General features: G+C 39.2%; 1 protein-coding gene across 1 annotated transcript in view; it reads left to right on the top strand.

Annotated features, from left to right (window-relative positions):
- LOC145982335 (uncharacterized) overlaps positions 1-23,965 on the top strand; it is an 87,091-nt gene that overhangs the window by 24,626 nt on the left and 38,500 nt on the right. Inside the window, exon 3 of the mRNA XM_083115897.1 lies at positions 11,021-11,118. Within this exon, the coding sequence (XP_082972023.1) occupies positions 11,021-11,118 (98 nt within the window). The remainder of the gene's footprint in view (positions 1-11,020; positions 11,119-23,965) is intronic.

Here is a 23,965-nt window from a genome sequence, read left to right as displayed (position 1 = left end):
AAATATCAAGTGCGAGCCTCTAGTGGGAAGAGAAAATACTCTTGCCAACTCTGCACATAAAACTGAGCTTTATGAAGCAGTTTGTCAAGGCATTACCAAATTGTGGCAACTGTTTCAAGTACCTATGCAATACGTTCCCCAACCTATCAGATGCTAAGTTGAAAGAGGGTGTTTTCATTGGTCCAGATATTCAGAAACCAATGTTAGATGACCAATCAATGACTGACGTACAGCGATAGGCCTGGACTGCCTTTAAGTGTGTGGTTCACAACTTTCTGAGAAACAATCTTAGCCTGAACTATATTAACATAGTTGAGAACATGCTGACGAAATTCAAAATGATGGGATGCTGAATGAGTTTGAAGTTACACTTCTTAAATTCTCACCTGTACTTTTTCCCTCCAAACTTGGGTGCTGTAAGTGAGTAACACGGGGAGCGATTCCACCAGGATATCAAGGTAATGGAACTACGATATCAGGGGCAGTGGGATGTTCGGATGATGGGTAACTACTGCTGGATGCTTCACTGTGAACATAAGAGGAAAGGCAGGAGTCACACCATGACAAGCAAGAAAACACACAATGAATGAGGTAATTGGTGCTAGGGATGTGTACTTGTATTCTGCTTCTGCATGATGCTTGTGCAATACAAATGAATGGCTTATTGCAGAAAGGGACCTGAGTCACATTTTTGAGGTATCGGAGTTAATTTTTTCATCTCCACTGTGTCTAGCAGCATACTGCAGGGGGGTGCATTGAGGGTTGCAAAATTAACTATTCATTATGTTGAATATTTGAGCCAACAATGGCACATTTCTTTCTTACACTATTAATATTATACGATTTTTCATTGTTTTTCTCAGAATTGTGCAAAAGTGACTCAGGTCCCTTTCTGCAATAAGCCATTCAAATGTACTATATGATATACAAATTTATGCGGTTTGTGCAAAAACAGTGGGTGATACGATGTTTTGAGTACCATATATCAGGAGGTCAAAATACATAAACTACAGATACATTTTTGAAAAAAAGTTTTTTTCACTGTTGCACTGTGTTATTAAAGGAAGAACATAGCATTAAACTTTACTTTCTACATAATCATGTAATTTGTGGTAGGTAGTAATTCTAAAGTGCATGCAAAAGTAACCTTCAGTTGTTTTGGAATTAACTCTACATGTAATAGTTTTTCAGATAAATAAACATCCAACACTTCGTGTGCAATAGTAATATGTTCTTAATTCTAAATACAACCTTGGTGACAATGAAGTTCGACCAGAAAGGAATACGTGATTAAATGCACAGAGGCATAAGCGGTGGAATGGGTGACCCGCAGAAGTGACGCATGTGTGTAAGAGGAGGCGTGTGAGCAGGCAAGAATCGTGATCCCAGCATGTTGCACCCAAGGTCACGTAAAGAACGAAAACGGGGAACTATACGCGTGACATTGAACTTCGACCAGGCACCAGACCCATACGGAAAATTCCAGATAGTGGCGCATTCGACGGAAAAATGACGTCACGGACACGATAAGGGAGTCCGCCGTATATAAGCGCATGCTGTGCACCGAGGAACCGCAGTGCATCATCACCATGGCCAGGGGCAAACCTATTGACAACACCGTGAGGAGAAAAGTGGTGGAGTTACAACGGGATGGGCTCAGTGAACGGGAAATAGGGTGCCAACTGAACTTACCCAAGTCAACTTTCCACTACATCATCAAACCCCACCAAAATACGGGTACTGCAGAGCCAGGTAAGGCCCCCGGTCGAAAACGCCTGCTAAGCGTGCGCGACCTACGGATATTTAGGCACTATATCCAGACCAACAATCATGTTTCTGTGGCCGAATTACGACTGGACTCGAGAACCCTTTCACATTGAAGTGTCAACCAGAACCATTCGCTGTTACCTACAGCGATGCGGTTACCGAGTGTACAAGGCGAAACGTAAACCCTTCCTTTCCATGTTGAACAACGGCAATCGACTACGGTGGGCACGAATGTACCGGGGATGGACATTTCGGCAGTGGAACAGGGTTTTGTGGACGGACGAATCCATTTTCAATGTTGTGTACGGGAAAATACGGAAAACAGTCATTTGTCGGAAGGAGGAACAGAATGAAGCAAAATGTTATGCACGTCGGGTACAGAAACCTGCGTCAGTGATGGTATGGGGATGCATGACGGCATCTGGGGTTGGCCCACTACACGTCTGTGAGGGCATTGTGAATGCACACGCCTATACATGCATACTGGAGCGGCATCTTCCCAAGGTGCGAAGGCACCTGTTCCACAGGCGGCGTCTCATCTTTCAATACGACAATGCCAGGCCTCATACAGCGCGGCTGACAAAAGAATGGTTGACTCGCCATCACGTGCGAACTCTGCCATGGCCACCATTGAGTCCCAACCTCTCGCCCATTGAGAATGTGTGGCGTGTTCTTAAGAGACGTGTGCAACAGAGGGGACCCACGACAGTGGCTGCTCTTATCGCCTGCCTGCAGGAGGAATGGCACCGCATCGATGTGGAATACCTTGAACGACTCGTTCGCAGCATGCCCCGACGCATTGCCACAGTTATTCGCCGATGGGGCGGCGTCACACCATGGTAAACAGGATCCCCTCTAACAGTGGTCGAACTTCAATGTCACGTGTAGATGGACGAAAATGTTTTATTTTGTGTGGACACCATACATTGCTTCGTTGCAGCGGAAATTTATGTTTTCCTTTGTTCCATGTAGCCTGCTGAATAAAATATGTTCAGCATATGCATGTGTTCTCCTTCTTTCACAACGCACTCCTATATTTGTGACTGGTCGAACTTCATTGTCACTAAGGTTGTATAAGTTGTTAAATTTTTGTTTTAGGTCCACATTATGCACAGATAGGCTAATCGGGACTGGTCCTACAATTTAAAGTTGGATCTGAACCACTTTGTACCTCCATCGGGTATTGAACCCAGGACTCCTTGATTACTAGGAGACGACATTGCTATTACACTATCAGGGAGGCCCATAATTCTAATATAGGAGATCTGTTCAAAAACAGTTGCTTCAATTGTCAACTGCTAATCCACCCTGATATAAGTGTGCACTTTGCCAAGAACACCTTAATTTCAAACATTGACGGCTCACCAGAACACATGTCCCTTTCAATTGAAATTCAAGCCTCTTTAAATTCCTTTGAAATCCTCCTGAATCGTCAGATTTACATAGTTCCCCACTAACCTGGAAATCCTCAAAAAATCAGGGAAACCAACATATGTATGAAAAATTCAGAGAATTTTTAATTATGATAACTACCAGTTCCTTTGAAAATTTTGGGAAACATCAATTCCACTTTTTCTTCTTGAACCAACTTATTGACGGAAGCTGTTCTATATAAAAGTATTATTACAGTTAATTTTCTTCATTTGCAGGGTGCAGCAACTTAAGATTACAAGTAAAACAAATTGTTTCAAGCAACCAATTCAATTTAATACATGTTGTACTACATCTCAAAGTATTTTAGGAAATTAGCATGAGTGGTAGTGTCATTCAGTTTCTTGACGACACTTAATTTTTTGAACGACTCCTCAAAACAGAGACCTGAACTCATTCGATGTTCTCGGGAGTGTGGACCTTACGATGTCCAACAGGTGTTCATTTCATTGCTGGTACCGTCTCCTTGAAGTTCCTTACCCACAGTAAATTAGTATTCGGACTGGGAACATGCAGATTACGGTGAATGTTAAATTACGGATGGTGTTGCCACCACACATTCATTATGAAAAATGTATCAACCACAAAAGCACAGTCTTGTTCCGACGACTGTTCCATATTGACTGACATGCTCTACGATAACAAAGAGCTGAATGTCGTTACTTCGTGTAAATTCCATTCAGTGTTGATTTAGAAACCATCAGATTCAGTTGCCGCACCTCACAGGTGTGGATTCAAATAATGAACTGTCCTTGTGAAGAAACTGCCACTCATGATATTTTCCTAAAATTCTTTGAGATGTAGTATAACATGTATTAAATTGACTTCGTTGACTTAAAATGTGGTTATTAGCTGGAAAAGTCAGAGAATTTGTTTTGCCAAAATGAGTGGAAATCCTGGATTGTTTCAGGTTGCATATGAAAACTTGATGCAATAATGTATTATGCCATAGATCACTAAATTAAAATGTGAGGACTACTTGTTACACAACAATACACACTGGCTACAAATCACTCACCTGTCAGTGCTGGAGAAAATCATGTATGTATTGAAAGGTGGTGTGTGCCGTGATGATTCTTTCTTCTTTGCTCCAGCTGGTCTCCAAATGAGAAAATAGTGTGCAATAATTCTTCACAGACCTCATGTACCAATTCATGTACACACAAGCCAGTTAAACTTTGCCTGTATGTGCATGCATGTAAGGTATCAGAGAGTACCGTATTTGCGTGTGTATAATGCATACTCGGGTATTTGATGGGGAAAAGTGAAAACAATTATATGTCGTATATAATAAGAAATGGCTTTCTTAGTTGTAGGTCATAAAGCTATATTTATGCTGATCAAGAGTGAATGATGTCGTACCTATTCAATGAATCACTTGTTGCTATGTGGACCAAGAGGAGAAGAATATCACTTGTGTATGCCATGAGTCACCAACCCACAGCCCCCCGCTCCGTCCACTATGTTTAGCATCCCAAAACTTTCACTCTTTAAGCACCTTATTTATTCTGTAATAGTAGGCAGCAAGTTCAAAATTATGTTATGGATTTGTAGTGTTTGTTGGAGTTAATTTATATTGTTTCTTACCCAATAAATACCGCTGATACGCATCCCATGTGATGGGAGGTGCATTCTGGAATTTCTCCGGAATGGCACTGCTTTTCTTGGTGTCGCAGAACATTACATTACAAAGTAAAAAATCGTGGGAAAACATTACATTACAAAGTAAAAAATCGTGGGAAATGGTCTTCAAGTTTTTATACGTGGTTTTGCTCATTCCTTCGTGACTTTTTCCAAGAAAACTTCAAAATATAAACGTTTTCGTGACTAACGCAACATTTATACGAGGCACATGCAGGGCCCTCAAACTAGCAGTTAGCAGCACAAGATTTATTCCATTAACGGATTTACACACTCCATATATATACACACACACACACTATTGTTTGGCCAGTAATACATTTTAGTTATTATTTTCCTTTTCTTTCATCCAAAGTACCATAAAAATCAGAACGTTCCTTCATTTTGTGATGAAGTTATTTAAACTGCCTTTCACATTAGTGTCAATATCTTGAATGAAATACTGTTACCATATTCAGAAAATGCGGGATTTAAGCTTTTCAATGATATATAACATGATAGGGTTCCATAAACATGAAAAATTAATGCTTAATGCAAGTGTCAGAAAATCATGGAACATGTATGGTTTCATGTTGGCTGTCCGAATTATTCCGTGCATAATACGCACCACAGTTTTTGGGAGCAAAAATTTGGAAAAAAGTGTGCATTATACCTGAGTAAATACGGTATATGGTATATGCTGTGTCGCCACTTTGACATGTCTGCTGTAGAAATTCCTGTGAGTGATTATTAGTCAAGTCAGGCAAGTTTAACCCTTGTCCTCTTGCATATTAACCACTTTTGTTGCACTGGTGTGTTTTTATGAAACTACACGCAAGTTTTGAATAAAATTCAAATGTCTCCAATGTTTAGGTTTTTCTTAAAAAAAACACATTTATTTATGATTATGTTATTTTCAAATGTGTATATCTTAGGAGCAAATTAAGTTAGGAAGGTGAAATTGCTCTTATTTTGAAGATACGGAGTCAACGATACATTTTATCTGGTCAAGTAAGTATTCAACACATTTTGACCAAGTTTTGACTAAAATGGGGGTGGTGGTGTTTTTCTACGTAATGGAGAAAACTTATTTTGAAATTTACATGATGCAGCATATCTGGTGGTTAGCATTTGTGAATTCACTGAACTGTACTTCATTCTGCATGCAGTCATTCATTCTGAATGCAGGTTGTGTTGGATAACAATGCACAAATAGCTTCCGAATAAACACAGTACCTATTTAAACCCTTATTCTAAAAGTTCTTTCCAGTAAACATTTGGGATGAACAAATTGCATTTTGTTTAGTGTAAATGTAAAACACCCCTTAAATGGACCATCTGAATAAATACATGTTCCACACTACCTAGGATCCTACGTGACAATTTATTTATTGATTGACAGAGCCCAACAGACCGAGCCCAATTATAGTGCTCTTATTACATAATATTACTACAATAGATTCACTTCATTGTTTCAGGAATACTATTTTTAAAATTGTCTGAAATTGTGTTGAAAGAGTTGCATGCTCTCCACACTGGAGAGGTATAAAGAATTGCAGTTTTCACGCTTTGGCAATGAAATATTTTGTGCTTCGGACTTGTTTTGGAGATGGGAACATTGAATGATAGAGCTGATAATAATTTGGAGAGAGAATCATCTATTATACCGTTTATTTCTTTATACCAAAAGAGCAGGTCATTTACTTGTCACCAGAGTGCTAGTTTGCTGAAGTTGTTCTATGAAACTAGATTATCATATGTATTGAATGTTGGATATTCTCCACAGGCTTTGAATTTTACGTATCTAAGGAACTTTGAATACATTCTAGTCTATGAATGAAGTCTATTTGAGTGGGATTTGAGATTACTGAGGCATATTCTAGTTTTGACCGTTCGAGGGAATAGTAAAGTACTTCCACTGGTTCTATTTTCGTGAGGTTGTGGCTTGACTGGATTATAGAACCTAAGTTTCTGAAAGCATCGTTAGTAACACAGGATGGGTACTCATCAGCAGTTCTTTGAATTCCAGGAATTATACGTGGATTATTGGCTCTGGGAACTATACGTGAATTCTGCATGGTGAAAAATTGCAACTTTTTAAAATCCAAATCCGATTTAATTTATGCATGCTTAATAATGCCCTTAAGCAAGTTTTTTACAGTTCAGCTTTTATTTTTCTCGAGAAAGGAAAGAAAGCTTCATAGAAAATAAAAAAATAATTCTCTCAATCCATTTACTTTGGTAGTGTCCTTTACAGAATGATATATCTGACAGACGGAAAATTATTGCAAGGTAAGAAATCTTGAAGCTGATTGATTACCCTTGTTTGTACCCTTGAATTTTTGGAAAGTTCACCTTGAAAACCGGGAATTATTCTTGAATTTTATCATTGTCCTAGAGTGGCCACCCTGTAACAATTTCAATATGCTTATTAAATTTTAGCTTGGGGTCTAAGGTCACTCCGAGGTCTTGAATTTCATTTTTGCGTGTTGATTTGTATATTTTTAATGCAGTATGGAAAACATAAGGTGTTTTGCATTTTGAGTAAGTGACTACGCTGTATTTTGTTGGGTTCAGATCTAACTTGTTATTTTTACACCAAGAATTCACTCTGTCTACATCTTCCTGTAGTTTCAAACAGTCTTTAGAGGTAGTTATTTTGTGGAAAAGCTTGAAATCGTCAGCGAAAAGCAACTTTTGAGAATTTTGTATGCAATTAGGTAAATCGTTGGTAAGTAATAAAAACAAAACCGGCCCAAGATAGGACCCTTGTGGAAAACCAGAATATGGTGTGAAGGGACGACTTTTGATTTTCCTATATACGTATTACAGTTTGCGTTCAATCAGCTAAATATGAAGCAAATACATTTGAAGTGTTAAGTGAAATATTGAATGAAGCAATTTTCTGTAGTAATATACCATGGTCAATTTTGTCAAATGCCTTGGAAAATCGGTGTGTATGTTGCATCGACTTGTCCTGTGTTATCTAGTACATTGCATGCGTAATATGTGAAGTTCGCTAAGTTTGTTATGGCAGACCTCTTTGGATTAAATCCATGCTGATGGGGAAAGTTAACTGGATTAACATGTGCTTGTAAATGATTTGTTCAAATATTTTAGCAAGACTATAATTTTCTAAGCTTGACCTTTGGTGGGACTTGAGGATAGGACAGACCGACGATGCTTTCCAATTTGAAGGAAAAGTGTTGGTAACGAGGGAAAGGTTAAAAATTTGCAGCAAGGCATATTTTAAAGTATTGCAACATCCTTTTACTACAGTGCGTCCATTTCGATCTTCAGCCGAGAGATCGGGAGAAGCGTGGCGGGCGCCGCTGGCGGAGATGCCGACATTTGTGGCCTGTAATGCCCGCTTATGTTCATGGACATATGCAGACAATTATATAAATATTGCAAAACGAGCACTAATCTGTTTTATAATTTATCATCTGTAATTCATCCAAGTTCTGCCCTTATTTACACATAAAAATACGCTTTAGAAACAATGTTAAGAGCCACAAATAATAAAACATTTTAATCATAGTTTTGACCAGTAACGTCCTGCTTAAGTTCATATTATTGAAAGAGTTTTGTGCCGATGGGGATCGTTTGGAGGTTTCGAATGTGCAACACTGTATCAAGATTACGCTGTAGACGAAACCGTTAAAAGTCAATGGTGTTCGTGAGCTTCCTTGCAATCCGATCTCCGAGCTCGAGTTTTTTGTTCCTTCGCGACAGAGCTGTGAATATAGTGGCGAGCAGATGTAAACCAAGAGCGTGTTAATTTCGTACTGTGCGCAAGAGTGTTGTTATTGGTTACTTGCCGTTACTTGTTTGTGTTATTGCAGTGTGTATGTGTGTTGTGTCAGTGAGAGGATTGGAATGCCAGCTGCAAGGTTCACGTTACGAGGGGGCTGATAAGTCCTCGGCCCGACCCAGAAGGACTTTAGCTACAATCACGAAAGTTTCAGGCTATTCAACGTATTCTCCCCGAAAGTCTACACACTTGGCACTTGGTGGATATCAGTTTGAACAACTCTTATAACACAGGTTAGTGATCGTCTTGCAATATTTATATAAATGTCTGCATATGTCCATAAAAATAAGCGGACATTACAGGCCGCAAATGTCGGCATCACTGTCAGCGCCGCCCACCACGGTTCTCCCGATCTCTCGGCTGAAGATCGAAATGGACGCACAGTATATATGGTGGTATGTTGTCGGGGCTGGTCGTTGATTTGGATTTGAACTTCTTCATAGCATCTTCTACTTCACTTACGCAGATGTTGTGCAAAGTGAAAATATCAAGTTGCTCGTTAGCAATTTCGATTTTTAGATTGTTTACGTCATATTTAGTTCTTCGTGAGTTTCCCTTCATCAATTTCACCATTTCATCACTCATCCACATCGTCATGATAGCCAAAGTGGTAGAAAGGGATGCAAAATAAACTAATTCGATCATTTTACAACAGTTAAAATAAGAACAGTTTCATCTTCCTTGATTTATTGATTCGCAAGATGTGCTCATTTGAAAGTGCCTTATTTAGTAAATAACTGATACTTTAAAATCCCTGAAAAAAATCATTTTTTTATTATTATTTATTCAAAGCCTTTGTAGAACATTTCATAAAATTAAATTCACACACACTTACGAAATAGGCTCAGTATCAGAGAGATGCAATTCCCAAGATGCAAAATATTATTTCATTATAACTGCTTGTTTTATGTAGATACATTAGTACAATTTTTCATTCACATACATGTTATACATTGATATTTGATTTTTTTTTCTAAGCTTGTTTTATTTTCAAGTCCACTTTATGACCCTTGATTACAAGGTGATGACATTATCACTATGCCGTCTGTCTGGATTGATATTTGATGCATTGGAAAAAGCAATAAGTGAAGAAATAAAACAAGTATACTGTTAAGATATTTTATCTCTGTTTGTTGTCATATTGAAGTTGGTTTTAGAAAAGTGAATAAAATCACAAAAAATTTGATTTGCTCATGTGTATAAGGATGGGAATGTGTTGTCTTGATTGATTAGCAATGAATGGGAAAAAATATGAGGAATCAGTCACCAGATAATAAGTACTTGTATGTGGGTCATTCTCAAAAAATGGAGTAGAAACCTTGACCGGGTGTCATAAAAACTGTTTTAAAAATATTTACGATTTTTTTCCAGTGAGAGTTAATTGTGTTACAAGTTACAAGATTCATCAGCTTTAGTTTTTCCAGAAGTAATTTTTCATCTTCCTTTATACAAGTTAAATTTTAGTACATTGTGATTAATTTCATAATGACCTTAGAACCCCTTAAAAAATCTAAATATAATTTTAAAATATATTTAAATGTAAAAATATATTGTCTCATGGGGAACTTTCTACTCTGTGGACACTGGCAAAAAGTTCTTATAAAAATCCTCAGATTACATTCCTGTTCATTCCACATCAGGTAATTTGCAGGAATGTACATCATTGTGAGTTCAAGTGTCTTGTATTGCCTTTTGTGTGATATTTGTGGGATTAAGTTGAAATTTTCCAACTTTGTTGAGATAACAGTTCCACTCTCTGGACAAGCTTCTGAAGGCAAGGAATTTTTCAAACCATTCATTAATACAATTTCAGTTAAAAACATTGTGTACACAGCTCATCCGAAAATTTCTGTTTGCTTAACTTGATTTGTTGAATCCAAATTCATAAAACTATTTGTAATTTTAGGTACAACTATTCTTTTAAAGTGAGTTTTTTGTTCATTCAAATATTTTTTTTGTTTTCTTATATCTCTTGTTTACCAAATGAATAATTTAACTTATTGATTAGCAAACTTGTTATTTTTATTTCCACTTAAAAAAAAACTGAATCTTGCCATCCTAGTAGGCCCCTAATAACTATGTGTATACTGCAATTATATGAACTATGTGTAAAGAATTTCTGAAAATCATGATTGACATAATTTATTTCTGCTTCCCCTCCTCCACTCAGTGGACAAGACAATTGTACAAATTTTAACTTTATGATTAACTAGGAGCAAATGATTTGGCCAAGGTTAGTATTTTATTAGGTTCCTCAAGGACAGAATATTTCATTATTTTTACAAATTTTAAACAATTTTATTTTTTTGTGAAATCATCTCTTTTTTTTGAGAATGACCCATGCATATTTATTTTCATTTATGTAAGTTCAGTGTTTATTACTTACAGAAGCAAGAAATGATAATTCTTGTGTAATGAGGAACAGTAAGAAGGAAACGCCTCAGCATTTTGAAGCCATCAGAACAGAAGAAAATATATACTACAGGGTAAGTTGCAAATATAATTGTTACTAAATTTTGTTTGAATAAAATGCTGAACCCACATTTTAATCATTTTGGTACACATGAATGTACCTTTGTTTTTCGCTATGACCAGCTGCACACCGGATCCAACACAATGTGATATGACAAGTCATTTTTGTTGCAAAGTGACTCGGTAAACTTTTAACATGGTGCTATTATGGGCCACCGCACACCGGGCGAAACATTTGACTCTGAGTCACGTTGCGACGTTTGTGACAAAACAGTGAACGTCAGTGGAATGTGGTCTGGCAGGAGCACAATGCGACAAAATGCTCTGTGCATGTGCGAATCCTTTCCCCTTAGTGCACCACCTGCATGTGACTCATCACTGTATCATTTGACAGCACATATTATTTGTAGGTTTGACAGTGCAGTCAAGGTTAAAAATGGAGCTCGATCCAGAGAAGCTAAACGTTGTGCTGCAAGTGAGGCCTCCATTGTATGATTATTCCTCGACTTTTTACCGTAATGACAAAATTGCTGCACTATGAAATGAAGTGGAACAATTACATTAACTTAAAAGAAAAAATAGGTCTCTTGGAAATTTTCTTGTATTTTGACAGAGAATGTTGTGTGCAAATTGTATCGTATATTGTACAAGAAAATAATATTCAACCAAGTTTGATATTAATTGCTTAAATAACTGTGTGTTTTCAGTTCGTGAATTAAACTTTTTCCTTTTTCGCAAGGGGTGCATCTATTGCTGGATTCATGTGTAAACAGGAAATATATTTAAAGTAAATCTACTCTCCTTTGATTGATTGATTGAGTTGGTGTTTGAAGTCCACTTTATGCACAGTAAGGCTAATTGGGACTAGACCTACAGATTAAAGTAAGATCCGAACAAATTTGTGCCTTCACCAGATATTGAACCTGGGATCCCTTGATTACAAGGTGACGACGCTACCACTGCACCATCGGGAAGCACTACTCTCCTCTGAGAGGAGATAAATTAACATTATAATGAAAAATAACTTGAAATACAATATCAGACAAAAATACACAATTGATTATTCATTTCCTCACAAAAAATGTGGTTCCAAAGCTTCAATGGCTTTCATGTTTTCACACATATGTTAGTGATTTTTTTCTTATACAACATATTTACTTTTGTATGAACAAAATGTAATAAATACATTGTCATATTTGTGGCCGCGGTGGCTCAGTAGGTAACGCATCTGACTACCATGCTAAAGGTCCCGGGTTCGATCCCCGGCCTGTTCAAATCCGGGAACTTTTCTACCGATGGAAGCAGCCCTGGCGCCCACCCAGCGTCGAATAACATGGGTACCTGGGGGAAACCCTGTGGGGTAAAGGCGGTCAGGGGTGTGATGCTGATCACATCACCCCCACTCACGACCGGATCAAGAAAGTGTGGGGCGTTACCCCCACAACCCCCATACGCCTTCATGGCGTGGAGCTATGCACAGGGGAGCACTTTACCTTTTTTTTTACATTGTCATATTTACATATGAAGTGCCAGAACTGTAGGAGGATAGAAACATCCCTGGTAGTAATGAAAATTAACTTTTGTTGCCAGGAATAATTGGCTCCTGATTCCCCTTTCCCGTTATCTGGCGCACACTGTCATGTTACACCCTTCCCAACTTCATTTTTGTTAGCAATTTGTAAAATAATGTTGTCATGGAACACTGCCATGAATGGAATTAAAGTAATAAACACCTCTTCTGCCCTCTCGTTCTTGTATGAAGAACACAAGAAGACTCGCCTTGCCTCTTTGTGTCACTTTGTGTATCGTCATGTTGTGTTGTGTTGTGCTGTGTCTGATCTCTTGTGTGGCTGGCCTATGGAAACGTGTACATGTTTCTATGTCGTTCGTCAAATGTTTTGCTCCGAACGTTTAATATTTCAGTTCATAGCTTGCCTGTCTGAGGGCAGCACAAGTGCTGTTTCCTTCTTTTTTCTCTTCTAGTCCATGCTGTCCATTTTCTCATTTTTCACAATGGCTGACAAAGTTGCTCCGGGTTGTTCCCGGCAGATACTCTCCCAGGATGATATTCAGTGTTCTCTGGGCAAGGTTGTGAATGATTCTGGGTCAGAACTGAAGAAGAAAATGTAGAAAGTTATGTTATTAACTGAATATTAGAAAAATAGAGAAAATGAACATATTTTTTTAAACAGATTGTTTAATACTTTCTGATGGCAACTCTGATGCTTCAAGCAATGTACATGTAGTTTTTGTAAATTATATTGTAATGTGTAGTTGTTTGTATTCATACCCAAAATTTAAAGTGTCTACATTACATAATAACAGAGTAATGCAGAGAGAATAGAGAAAATATAGCTTTCTTTTAATTTGTGGGTAGGTGTCAACATTGACACTTGAAGAAAAGTACTTCAGTAATTCATTTTCAGAAAAGTGTCCACAATGGTATGTTGGTTGGGATATTTCCGTATGTGCTGAAAGGATTAACTGATTATGCTAACAACTGTAAAAGAGAATATGTTTCTCGTAATCGATCACTGCACTTTGTGTTTGAGACTATTATTGAAACACACTTCATTCCAAATTCTCAATTCCTCATGTACAGAACTGCAATCTGGAGATGCAGGAGCCTTCTTTGAGAGATGTTTTGCTGCCTTTCAGCTTTTTCCTCCAGTCAAATACTTTGGCCTGGAGATGATAATTAGTGATTACTAGAGGCATGCATATATATATATATATATATATATATATAAATAAAAATCAAAGAAGGTAGAAAAATTCAAAATTTTCACTAATTTCATAGCATCATCGGTGTGAGGAGAAATAGACGGAACCGGAAGTTGGGGCCCTGCAGAGTTGCCAGGTCCCCATCGAAGAAGAAGCGGTGCGTAGAACGAAAAAAAACACTGTTTCGTCACCAGGCTCGTCGTAAACTGTGAGTGTGTAGGATGACTTGGGAGGGGAGGCAGGAGGGTGGGTGAGGGTTGGGCATTAAGGCTCGTCGTAAACTGTGTGTGTAGGATGAGTTGGGAGGGGGGGGGGGCGGGAGGGGGGGTGAGGGTTGGGCATTACTGGGTGGCCTTGTTCAGGCCAGGTGGAGTGGTTGCACTCATGGCCGATATATAGGCCCTCTCCCATCTTTTGCGAACAGAGGTGTTGGCTGGTTGGGGTAGGAGATGGATGATCGCTACCCGGAAGCAGTCGTTGAAACTGATGTTGTGGTGGTTGGTGTGGACGGCGACAGTGAAGTCCAGGTTGTGGGTGGAGGAGCGGTGGTTATTGATGCGGAGGTTGAGGGCCGTTGATGTTTCCCCCAGGTAAAAATCACCACAGATGTTGCAGGTGAGGATGTAGATAAGGTTTGAAGCATGGCAGGTCCCTTTGGGATGGAGGCTAAATTTGCCAGTGGCCGTGTGCACCTGGAGGGTGTGAGAAGTGATTAGGATGGGGCAGGTCTTGCACCTGGGGCGGTTGCATTTATGGGCAGGGGGGTGTTGGATGTGTGGTGAAGGAGTGTTGTGGACCAGGATGTTTTTGAGGTTGGGGGGGCGTTTGAAAACTACTCTGGGTTTGTCGGGAAATATGTTTTTGGTTTCGGGATCACTGTGGAGAATTGGGAGAAGAGAGTGCAGTGTGTGCCTGATTTTGTTGAGGTGGGGATGGTATTGGGTGATGAGTGCAGGTGGGTTGGTGGCAGCAGGTTTCTTGGTGGTGGTGGTATGTGAGGCAGCTCGCGATATTTGCTTGGTGACCAGGATGGAGGGATATCCACGGTTAACCAGGGCCTGGTGTAGGCGGAGGTTATAATTCTGGCGGGAGGTGGGTGAAGTGTTCAGGCGCTGTCCCCTGAGGGCCAGAGAGAATGGAATGGCTTTTTTGGTGTGGAACGGGTGGGAGCTGGAGAAGTGTAGGTATTGCATGTGGTTGGTGGGTTTTATGTGGATGGAGGTAGTCAGGTGTCCTCCCTCGATGTGCACGTCCACATCCAGGAAGGTGATCTGGTTGGGGGAGTGCGTCCAGGTGAATTTGAGGGAATGGAAGTGGTTAAGTTGGTCCAGGAAAGCTGACAAGGATGGTTCTCCATGTGTCCAGAGCATGAAGATGTCGTCGATGAAGCGGAGCCAGAGGAGGGGTTGGAGGGGTTGGGTAGCCAAAAACTCTTGCTCAAGTTTGCCCATGAAGAGGTTTGCATAGGATGGGGCCATTCTGGTACCCATGGCTGTACCTCGGATCTGTAGGAAATTTTGGTTTTCAAAGGTGAAGTTGTTACAAGTGAGGACAAGGTGGGCTAGGTGGGTCAGGAAGTTGGTGCTGGGGTTGTGAGGTTTGGGTCTGCTATTGAGATAGAATTCTATGGAGCGGAGGCCATGGGAGTGAGGTATGTTGGCGTAGAGGGAAGTGACATCAATGGTGGCAAGGATGGTATTTGGGGGCAATGGTGGGAGGGTGCTGATTTTCTGGAGGAAGTGGTTGGTGTCACGGAGGTAGGAGGGCAGAGCTTTCACAAGAGGCTGGAGATGGGAGTCAACAAAGGCTGAGATTCGTTCTGTAGGTGAGTTGTAGCTGGACACAATGGGTCTACCAGGGTTGCCAGGTTTGTGGATTTTGGGCAATAGATAGAAGGTGGGGGTGCGGGGATTGTCGGGTATTAACATGGCAGTGGTACGAGCTGTTAGGCCATCAGGGGGGCCGCGGGTGTGGATGAAGTCCCGGATTTTGGTGAGGTGTTCGGCGGATAGGTCAACTGTGGTGGGTTTGTAGGTGGAGGGGTCAGCCAGCTGGCGGTTGGCTTCCGCCAGGTAGTCTTGAGACTTCAAGACCACCGTGGTGGACCCCTTGTCAGCTGGGAGGATTTTGATGTTGTGGTTGTTGCGGAGGTCTCTGAGAGCTTTCTGTTGGGGAGGGTTGAGGTTAGGTTGGTTGTGAAAGTTATTTAAGAATGAGCTGTCAGAGGTGGTGGAAATGACGGCAGTAATGTATCTTTCCAAGGGGTGGTTGGTGGGCAGGGGGGGTGGATCTTGGGAGGAGGGGGGGCTAAATTGAAGGAGGCTCGGATGGGTTTCACTGGTAGTAGTTTGGAGTCAGGGATTTTTGGCCCAGAAATGTTGCCATCGGAGGTTGCGAGCAAATGTGTGTATGTCAAAAAGTAGACGGAATTGGTTGGGGGGAGTTGTGGCGGAGAAGGTGAGGCCTTTGGATAAAACAGCTATTTCATCCGTGCTCAGTTTATGGCTGGATAAATTGAGTACAGTCTGGTTGTTTTTGAGTGGGTTAGGGTCATTGGTGGTCATGGATCTGGTGGGGGTGGGTTTGTCCGTGGACTGGTTGTTTCCCAAGGTGCGATGTGTGGGAGTGCAGTTTTGGTTTTCAGGGGGGGTCTGTGGTGGTGTGGGAGGGGTGGACAATGGTAGAGGGGGGTCGGGTAATAGCAGGCATGTTGGTGTGGGACTGAAATTGGGCAGCAGTGGAAGGGGAAGGGTGCAGCCAGTCTGAAAAGCTTGACGGCAGAGATTGGAGAGTTTTTGGAGGTGTTTAGTGTTAAGGTCACTGGTGGCCCTCCTTGCTTTTATCCTATATATATATATATATATATATATATATATATATATATTTAATTTTTATGAAAGCACGAAATGTGAAATAACACATTGTAAAGTTAATTTTTCAGGTTTCTAAAAGGTGTGAGGTGTATTTTCATACCCTGTTTTGTCACAAAATGATGCGAAATTAATTGCAAAATGCAAAGTAGACGCTTAAACATGAAATTTAGAGTTTTTATACCGACATGACACTTTCTGAAGTTTGAATTATCTTGCGAGTTATGCACTTCATAGAAAATTCATTAATTCTGCTGTAAATATTTGAGAAGCAAAAATATACCCCTTCATACAGAAATAATCTTAATACTCTGGTAACTTCATAAATGTGCTATTAGAAGGGGTATGTTTAGTTTGTTTAATAAGTGCAGTTTTTAAATCAAATTGAGGATTATGTTCACAATTTTAAATCAAAATGTCATTTTATGTACTGTTTTAGATCCGAGTTTTCACCGCTATATCACTGAAATTTTATTTTATTACCAAAAATATGTGCCTCTAGTGATTACCTCTAATTACCCTGGTCTTACCTCTATCCTATGGCTCCTGCATATTTCTGATGGCTTGCTTTTCACTTACAGTTGTTCCTCAAAGAGGGAAGGAGCAACATTTATCAGTGTTCTCATTCGGTATATCTGCAATCCCAAAAACCCAGATACTGTTCTGCCTCTGGTGCTGCTTAATATTTTAAGCATCTGAAAATTTTACCTTCAGTATGTTTTTAAACTCGTACATTTGTTACTAAAATTATACACCCCAGGGAAGAGTTTAAAAATATATTGAAGGTAAAATTTTAAGTATATTTTTCAGAAAACTGTACTAAAGCAGGGTGGCGACAAACCTGGAAAACCTGGAAAACCGGGAAAAGTCAGGGAATTTGAGGTGTCAAAAAAAGTCAGGGAATTTCGTTTTTTTTTTGTTTTTTTTTTTAGATATCGTTATGGAACTCTGCACGGGAACAGGAAATCTCGTTCGCAAGTTTCAGCCTCAACTTTTAGGCCCCTTTTATGCGCAACACAACCACGGCTCCAGAAACCAGTGATGGCAGGAGGAGAGAGAGAGAGAAATTTCTGTCGCCCGGGCTTCTCAGCGGGAATTTTAAATTCGAACACTCTTTCGAGGAAAGTTGTTATAACTCGGGCACTGTGGGAGCAATCTACTTCGGATAACTTTTGTTTTGCAGCTAAAACATCAGCGCATGCAACCCTGTACAATTCAGAACACCGGACCGAGGAAGGGGGCGGGGGGGCACGTCCCCCGAATCTCAATGGAAAAACATAAAAATGTGGTGTTTGCCCCCTCTTCTCCTCCTATTTTGGAGAGAAGGCGAGAACTTTAGTATTTTTTAAAAGAATGGACATTTCTCTAGAGAATGAAACATATTTCATGTTCTTGGGTGCCATACAAGTTTAATAATAAGCCAAAATGTGATTTTTTTAAATTATTTTTTTTTTCGAAAAATAGGAAATTTGCATTTCTGGAGGAAAATTGTTATAACTCGGGCACTATGGGAGCAATCTACTTCGGATAAGTTTTGTTTTTCAGCTAAAACATCAGAGCATGCAACCGTGCACAATTCAGAACGCCGTACCGAGGAAGGGGGCCTGGGGTACGACCCCCGAATTTCAATGGAAAAAAAAAAAACGTAAAAATCTGTAGTTTGCCCCTTCTTGCCTCGCTATTTTGGGGAGAGGTCACAAACTTTAGTATTCTTTTCAAAGAATGTACATTTCTCAAAAGTATGAAACATATTTTATGTTCTTGGGTGCCATAAAAGTTGAATAATAAGCCAAAATGTGTTTTGTTTTTTTTACGAAAAATAGGTAATTTGTATTTTTGGAGGAAAATTGTTATAACTCGGCCACTATGTGAGCAATCTACTTCGGATAAGTTTTGTTTTGCAGCTAAAACATCATAGCATGCAACCGTGTACAACTCAGAATGCGAACCGAGGAAGGGGGGTTTGGGGGCCGCGACCTCCGAATTTCAATGAAAAAAAATAAGAATCTGGACTTTGCCCCCTCTTCTCCCACTATTTTGGGGAGAAGGCGCAAACTTTGTATCCTTTTAAAAGAATGGACATTTCAAAAGAGAATTAAACATATTTCATGTTCTTGGGTGTCATATAAGTTGAATAATAAGCCAAAATGTGATAATGTTTTTTTTTACCAAAAATAGGAAATTTGCATTTTTGGAGGAAAATTGTTACAACTTGGGCACTATCGGAGCATTCTACTTCGGATAGATTTTGTTTTGCAGCTAAAACATCAGAGCATGCAACTGTGTACAATTCAGAATGCCGAACCGAGGAAGGGTTTGGGGGGGCGCAACCACCGAATTTCAATGAAAAAAGAAACAATATAAAAATCTGTTGTTTGCCCTTCTTCTCCTGCTATTTTTGGGAGAAGGCGGCAAACCTTAGTATTCTCTTCAAGGAATGGACGTTTCAAAAGACATTGATTGAAACATGTTTCATGTTCCTGAGTGCCATACAAGTTGAATAATGAACCAAAACGTGAAACTGTTCTGAAATGTGGCATTGATATGTTGCGGAGAGGGGCGAGGTTGGTCATCAATATGAAATTCCCAGGCTAGCTCCGGACCTGGGTCAGAGTTTCCACCCAAACATAAGAGTACGAAGGTCCAAAAAGCACATTCATTTCGTAATCAGCATGATGATACCATATGGTATCATCCGGGGAGTTAAGGTTAAGCCTCTAAATATTATGTGGAAAATGCATTGAATTATCATTTTTTCTTGTCGGTATGGGAGTAGTAAGGGGACTTGTCAACAGATGGAGGGGATAAGAGTGGGTGGTGCCGTCCGATAGTTGTCGGACGTCATAGTAAGGCATTTTGTTGGGCAAACTAAAGGAACATGGAAACAAATAGGTTCCATTGATACATACGATTTTTGTCGAATATCGCCACCCGACAAAGTATCTCACTACAACATGCGTCAGAAATTGCATGGACTGCAACATCCAACAAAAATCGCATGCATAAACAAGAAGAGCAAATCGCATGCATAAACAAGAAGAGCTTTAGACTGAAAATATGCTGCTGGAATTTTATTACTCTTCTGGCTCACTTCACCTTATTTAATGTAGCAGTGCTTACGAAGGTTTTTCTTTCATCACCCTGACGTATTACTGGTTTCGCACAAGTTAACATATGTTTACAATGACATTGCACTATTTTTAGATATCAAGAAGAATCCAACCAAACGGGATATATATTGAATACTATCACCAAAAAGTGAAACATAATCTGCATTGGTGAACATTATAAAAATTATCGAGTGCATGCTCGCACCCTCAAATTTACTGCAACACTAGTATTGCAATGAAATTGACGCCACTCTCTGTCCTGTCTGTTTAAACTCGTGAGAGATGGTCATTAATCTCTCACTGACTAACTAACTAACTACTAACTCTCTAGCCTTCTTAAACCCGAAGATTCATGGCTGCAGCAACACAGGCCTTCCATCTGTCCCTATCTTGAGCAAGATCTATATACTCTTTTCCATCCCTACCGATTTCCTTTAGGTCCATCTCAACGTTGTCCCTCCATCTTCGTCTTGGCCTTCCTACAGGTCTCTTACCATCAGGTTTCCCAACAAGAATCCTGTAAACTCCTCTTTCCTCTCCCATTCGTGCCACATGGCCTGCCCACCTAAGTCTTCTTGATTTAATTATTCTAATAATATCTGGACATGATTACAAATTATGTAGTTCTAAATTATGTAACCTCCACTCACCTGTCTCCTCATCCCTTTTAGGTCCAAAGATTTTCCTAAGGATCCTATTTTCAAATACTCTCAATTTATGTTCCTCTTTCAATGTAAGGGACCAAGTTTCACACCCATATAATACTACAGGCAAAATTACTGTTTTGTATATTTTAACTTTTAGTTTCTTAGATATTAAACGAGAAGACAAAAGTTTATGAAGAGAGAAGTAACATGCATTTCCTGAATTAAGCCTACTTTTTATTTCCTCTTTAATATAATTTTCATTTGTTAATATTACTCCTAAGTATTTGAATTTGGAAACTGTTTCAAACGAGTTGTTATCAATAATTAGATTTTGATTATTACCTAACACTTGGTTTCGGCCTGTAAGCATATATTTAGTTTTCTCTTTGTTAACTTCCAAACCTATCTCTTTAGCAGTTTTGAAAAGTATTTTAGCATTATTCTTAATTGTATTCACATCATTCCCCAGAAAGTCTAAATCATCTGCATATGCTAACAACTGAGTCACACCATTTAATTTTAGTCCTTCTTTAGTTTCGTTTACCTTCCTAACAGCATATTCTAAGGCAAAATTAAAAAGCAATGGAGATAATGCATCTCCTTGTTTTAACCTATCATGAATTGTAAATTTGTCAGACATATTAATACCCACACGAATTTTACTTTCTGTTTCACTGGTGCATTAATCTCTCACTGAGTGAAGTTAATGTCAAATATTATGAAATAAAATACTAATAATAAATACGTAAATATTTTAATATCATATTTACTCGAATCATTCAATCATGAAAGCAAATCACTTTCTTCAAGAATTGACTTTTCTCTGCCAGCCCTGCTTAATTTTTTCTCTTTCCATCTACTGATTTATACAAGGGTTGGCCAGAAAGTAATTTCCGATTAGTAGGGAACCGCAATCGCCAAAACCGTGAAAACTGGTAATTGCTGCGAAGTTATGTTTAGGAATGTGCAGTGATGTCTGGACACATTTTTCGCTCGTTCGAAATATCGAAATAATGCGAATTTGGCATATAATGCGAATTGTTGGCATTTTAGCGATTTTTTTTAAAGAAATGTCCTAAAACAACGAAAAATTCCATGAAATCCAAGATTCTTGTCTTTTCTAGGCCATGTTTGTGTACATAGAACATGCAAGTTTTCCAGCATTTTACTCAAGAGTAAACTATAGAGTTATACTTATACGTACATGAAATAATTCCGACAGCCACATTAAATGATGCATTTCCCACGATTTTTTCAACTTCTATCGAAACAATTTGCATCACAGAGCAAAGTGGCATGGTTCTAACAGGAGATCGAGTGCGTATCTACCATCACACGAGAGCCACATCTTTGTATTTGTCGCACGAGATATGTTTTGAATTTCGAAGCTAAGTGAGCGCCATCGGCATTTGTTGAGCGAGTAATAATGGAGCTCAGTCGTTAGAGCATCTGACTACTATGCGAGAGACCGGGGGTCGATCACCTGCAGGGGAGAACCGGGATGTTTTCCACCTATTCAAACTGCTCCGGCACCCACCCAGCATCATATGAAGCTGGTACCTTGAGGAAACTTTGAGGGATAAATGTAGCCAGGAGCATGGTGCTGATCACATCACCCCCACCTTCAGCCATGATCAAGAAAGTGTGGGACCCTAACTCCACACCTAACTCCACACCTATACACCTTCAAGGAAAAGTGCAGGGGAGCACTTATGGTCATTATGCACCCTTCAGTATATACGGGGAAAATTCCATTATCTAAAATTCTTACCTTCAAATTAAAAAAGGGGTATGGAAAATAACTTTCCCAAAATAACTTTCAAGATATCAAACTCTCACGAAGAGTTGTGACTTACAATTTGAAACAGCAGTTTTAAAACACCATGAAGGTATAATTTCAGATATTTGCCAGAATATGCGCTAAAATGGAAATGTGAATTTTGGGAAAAATAACACCGTATAGTAAAAAAAAAAAATAAGAAAATACACGAATTTTAAAAAAAATAACAAAATATCAAAGAGTCTGCTGATTAGGTATAAATAAAACAAGAATATCAGTTGTAATTTATTGCATTAGTAACAGTGAGTCCTAACCTAATTTTCGACATAATCACCACCCTTGTTCTGGCATTCGTCGTAGCATGGCACTAAATTTTGTATGTACATGGTATATGTGTCTGACAGCAAATACTGGTACTATCTCTATCGCAGTGTAGCTGTCGAATCCTTGCAATGCCAGAAACCTCTTCAGTTAAACAAAGAGATGAAAGTCAGTACATTCAAAGCCCATGCTGTACAGGTAGTGGTCCAAGATCTCTCACCTGAAGTGATGCAAAGGGCCCGTGTGTACTCAGCTGTATGGGGTTGTGCACATTCGATTGGCCTTCCGTGAATTGTCTGCACCATCGTCTGACCATACTATCACTCACAACGTCCGGTCTGCACACCTCACACGATAGCTGGTGGCTCTGTGCCATATTTAGAGCATGCAATGTAGGCTACATCGCAGTCAGTGGGAGACTGTGTGAGAGCTGCAATCTTTAACCTAGAACTGTCCTAAAACGGCTCCAATGCAACTGTACCAGATTACAGCTACATGCCACTTATTCCTGCCTGCATGGGTGTGTGTCGCTCTCTGACCACTAGTGCTGTGTATAGGCACCATTGGAGCTTTTTTCAGGATGCCCCACGTATATGAACTTTCAGAAGCTTTTATTATTAGTGTTTTCCTGTTATAATGTGTGGTTAGCTAAATCAGGTACCTATACAATGCAATTCTATAAATTCCTTGCGTTAAATTTCTAATACCTACATACCCTTTTCATCAGCATTACTGGTATAACTGCATGTTGTCAGTTTCACAGTACTTCACTTGGATATACTGTACTGAAGCAGAAATCCCATTGATAATGTAAGGAAATATGACACTTTATTTTGTTCGATTCAGTTGTTTCACTTATATGCAAGAGTGAAGTTGTTTGCTTTACAGAGAAAAGAGAAGTTGCTTTATGCATTGAAAAATGAATCCTCACTCATGGTTCTTGCATGCAGAGGGTTCCAAACCTCAGTGAAAATATCAACATATAATACTTAGAATGTATAAGGAGACTGATAAATTACAAATTGTATTTCTTAATCAATCTCTCTTCACTCTTATCTCATTTAGTCGTAACTTTAAAAACAATCAAGTATTTTATTTTAAACTTACTGCGTATGACAAAATTCCGTAATCCTTCCGTAGCTTGTGAATTGTAATAATTTTCCAAATTCACTATTTTGCAGTTTGAGAGAAATTAAGTCAATTTCATAGCAGATAATATTGGTACTTAACAAAACCATACGTGGATCTGTATGAGTTTATTATTTCCATTTGCAAAAACATCGATCTTGTTTAGTTTGTAATTGTCAGGGAAAAATGTAAATTTTGTCTTGGAAAACCTTGAAAAGACATGGAATTTCATTTCTGCTTGTTTGTAGCCACCCTGTAAAGTGAAAACTTAAATTTTGAGA

Source organism: Lepisma saccharinum, unplaced genomic scaffold (assembly GCF_977018435.1).
Source record: "Lepisma saccharinum unplaced genomic scaffold, izLepSacc3.1 HAP1_SCAFFOLD_127, whole genome shotgun sequence".
NCBI lineage: Eukaryota > Metazoa > Arthropoda > Insecta > Zygentoma > Lepismatidae > Lepisma > Lepisma saccharinum.
This window is presented reverse-complemented; position numbering and strand designations above follow the sequence as displayed.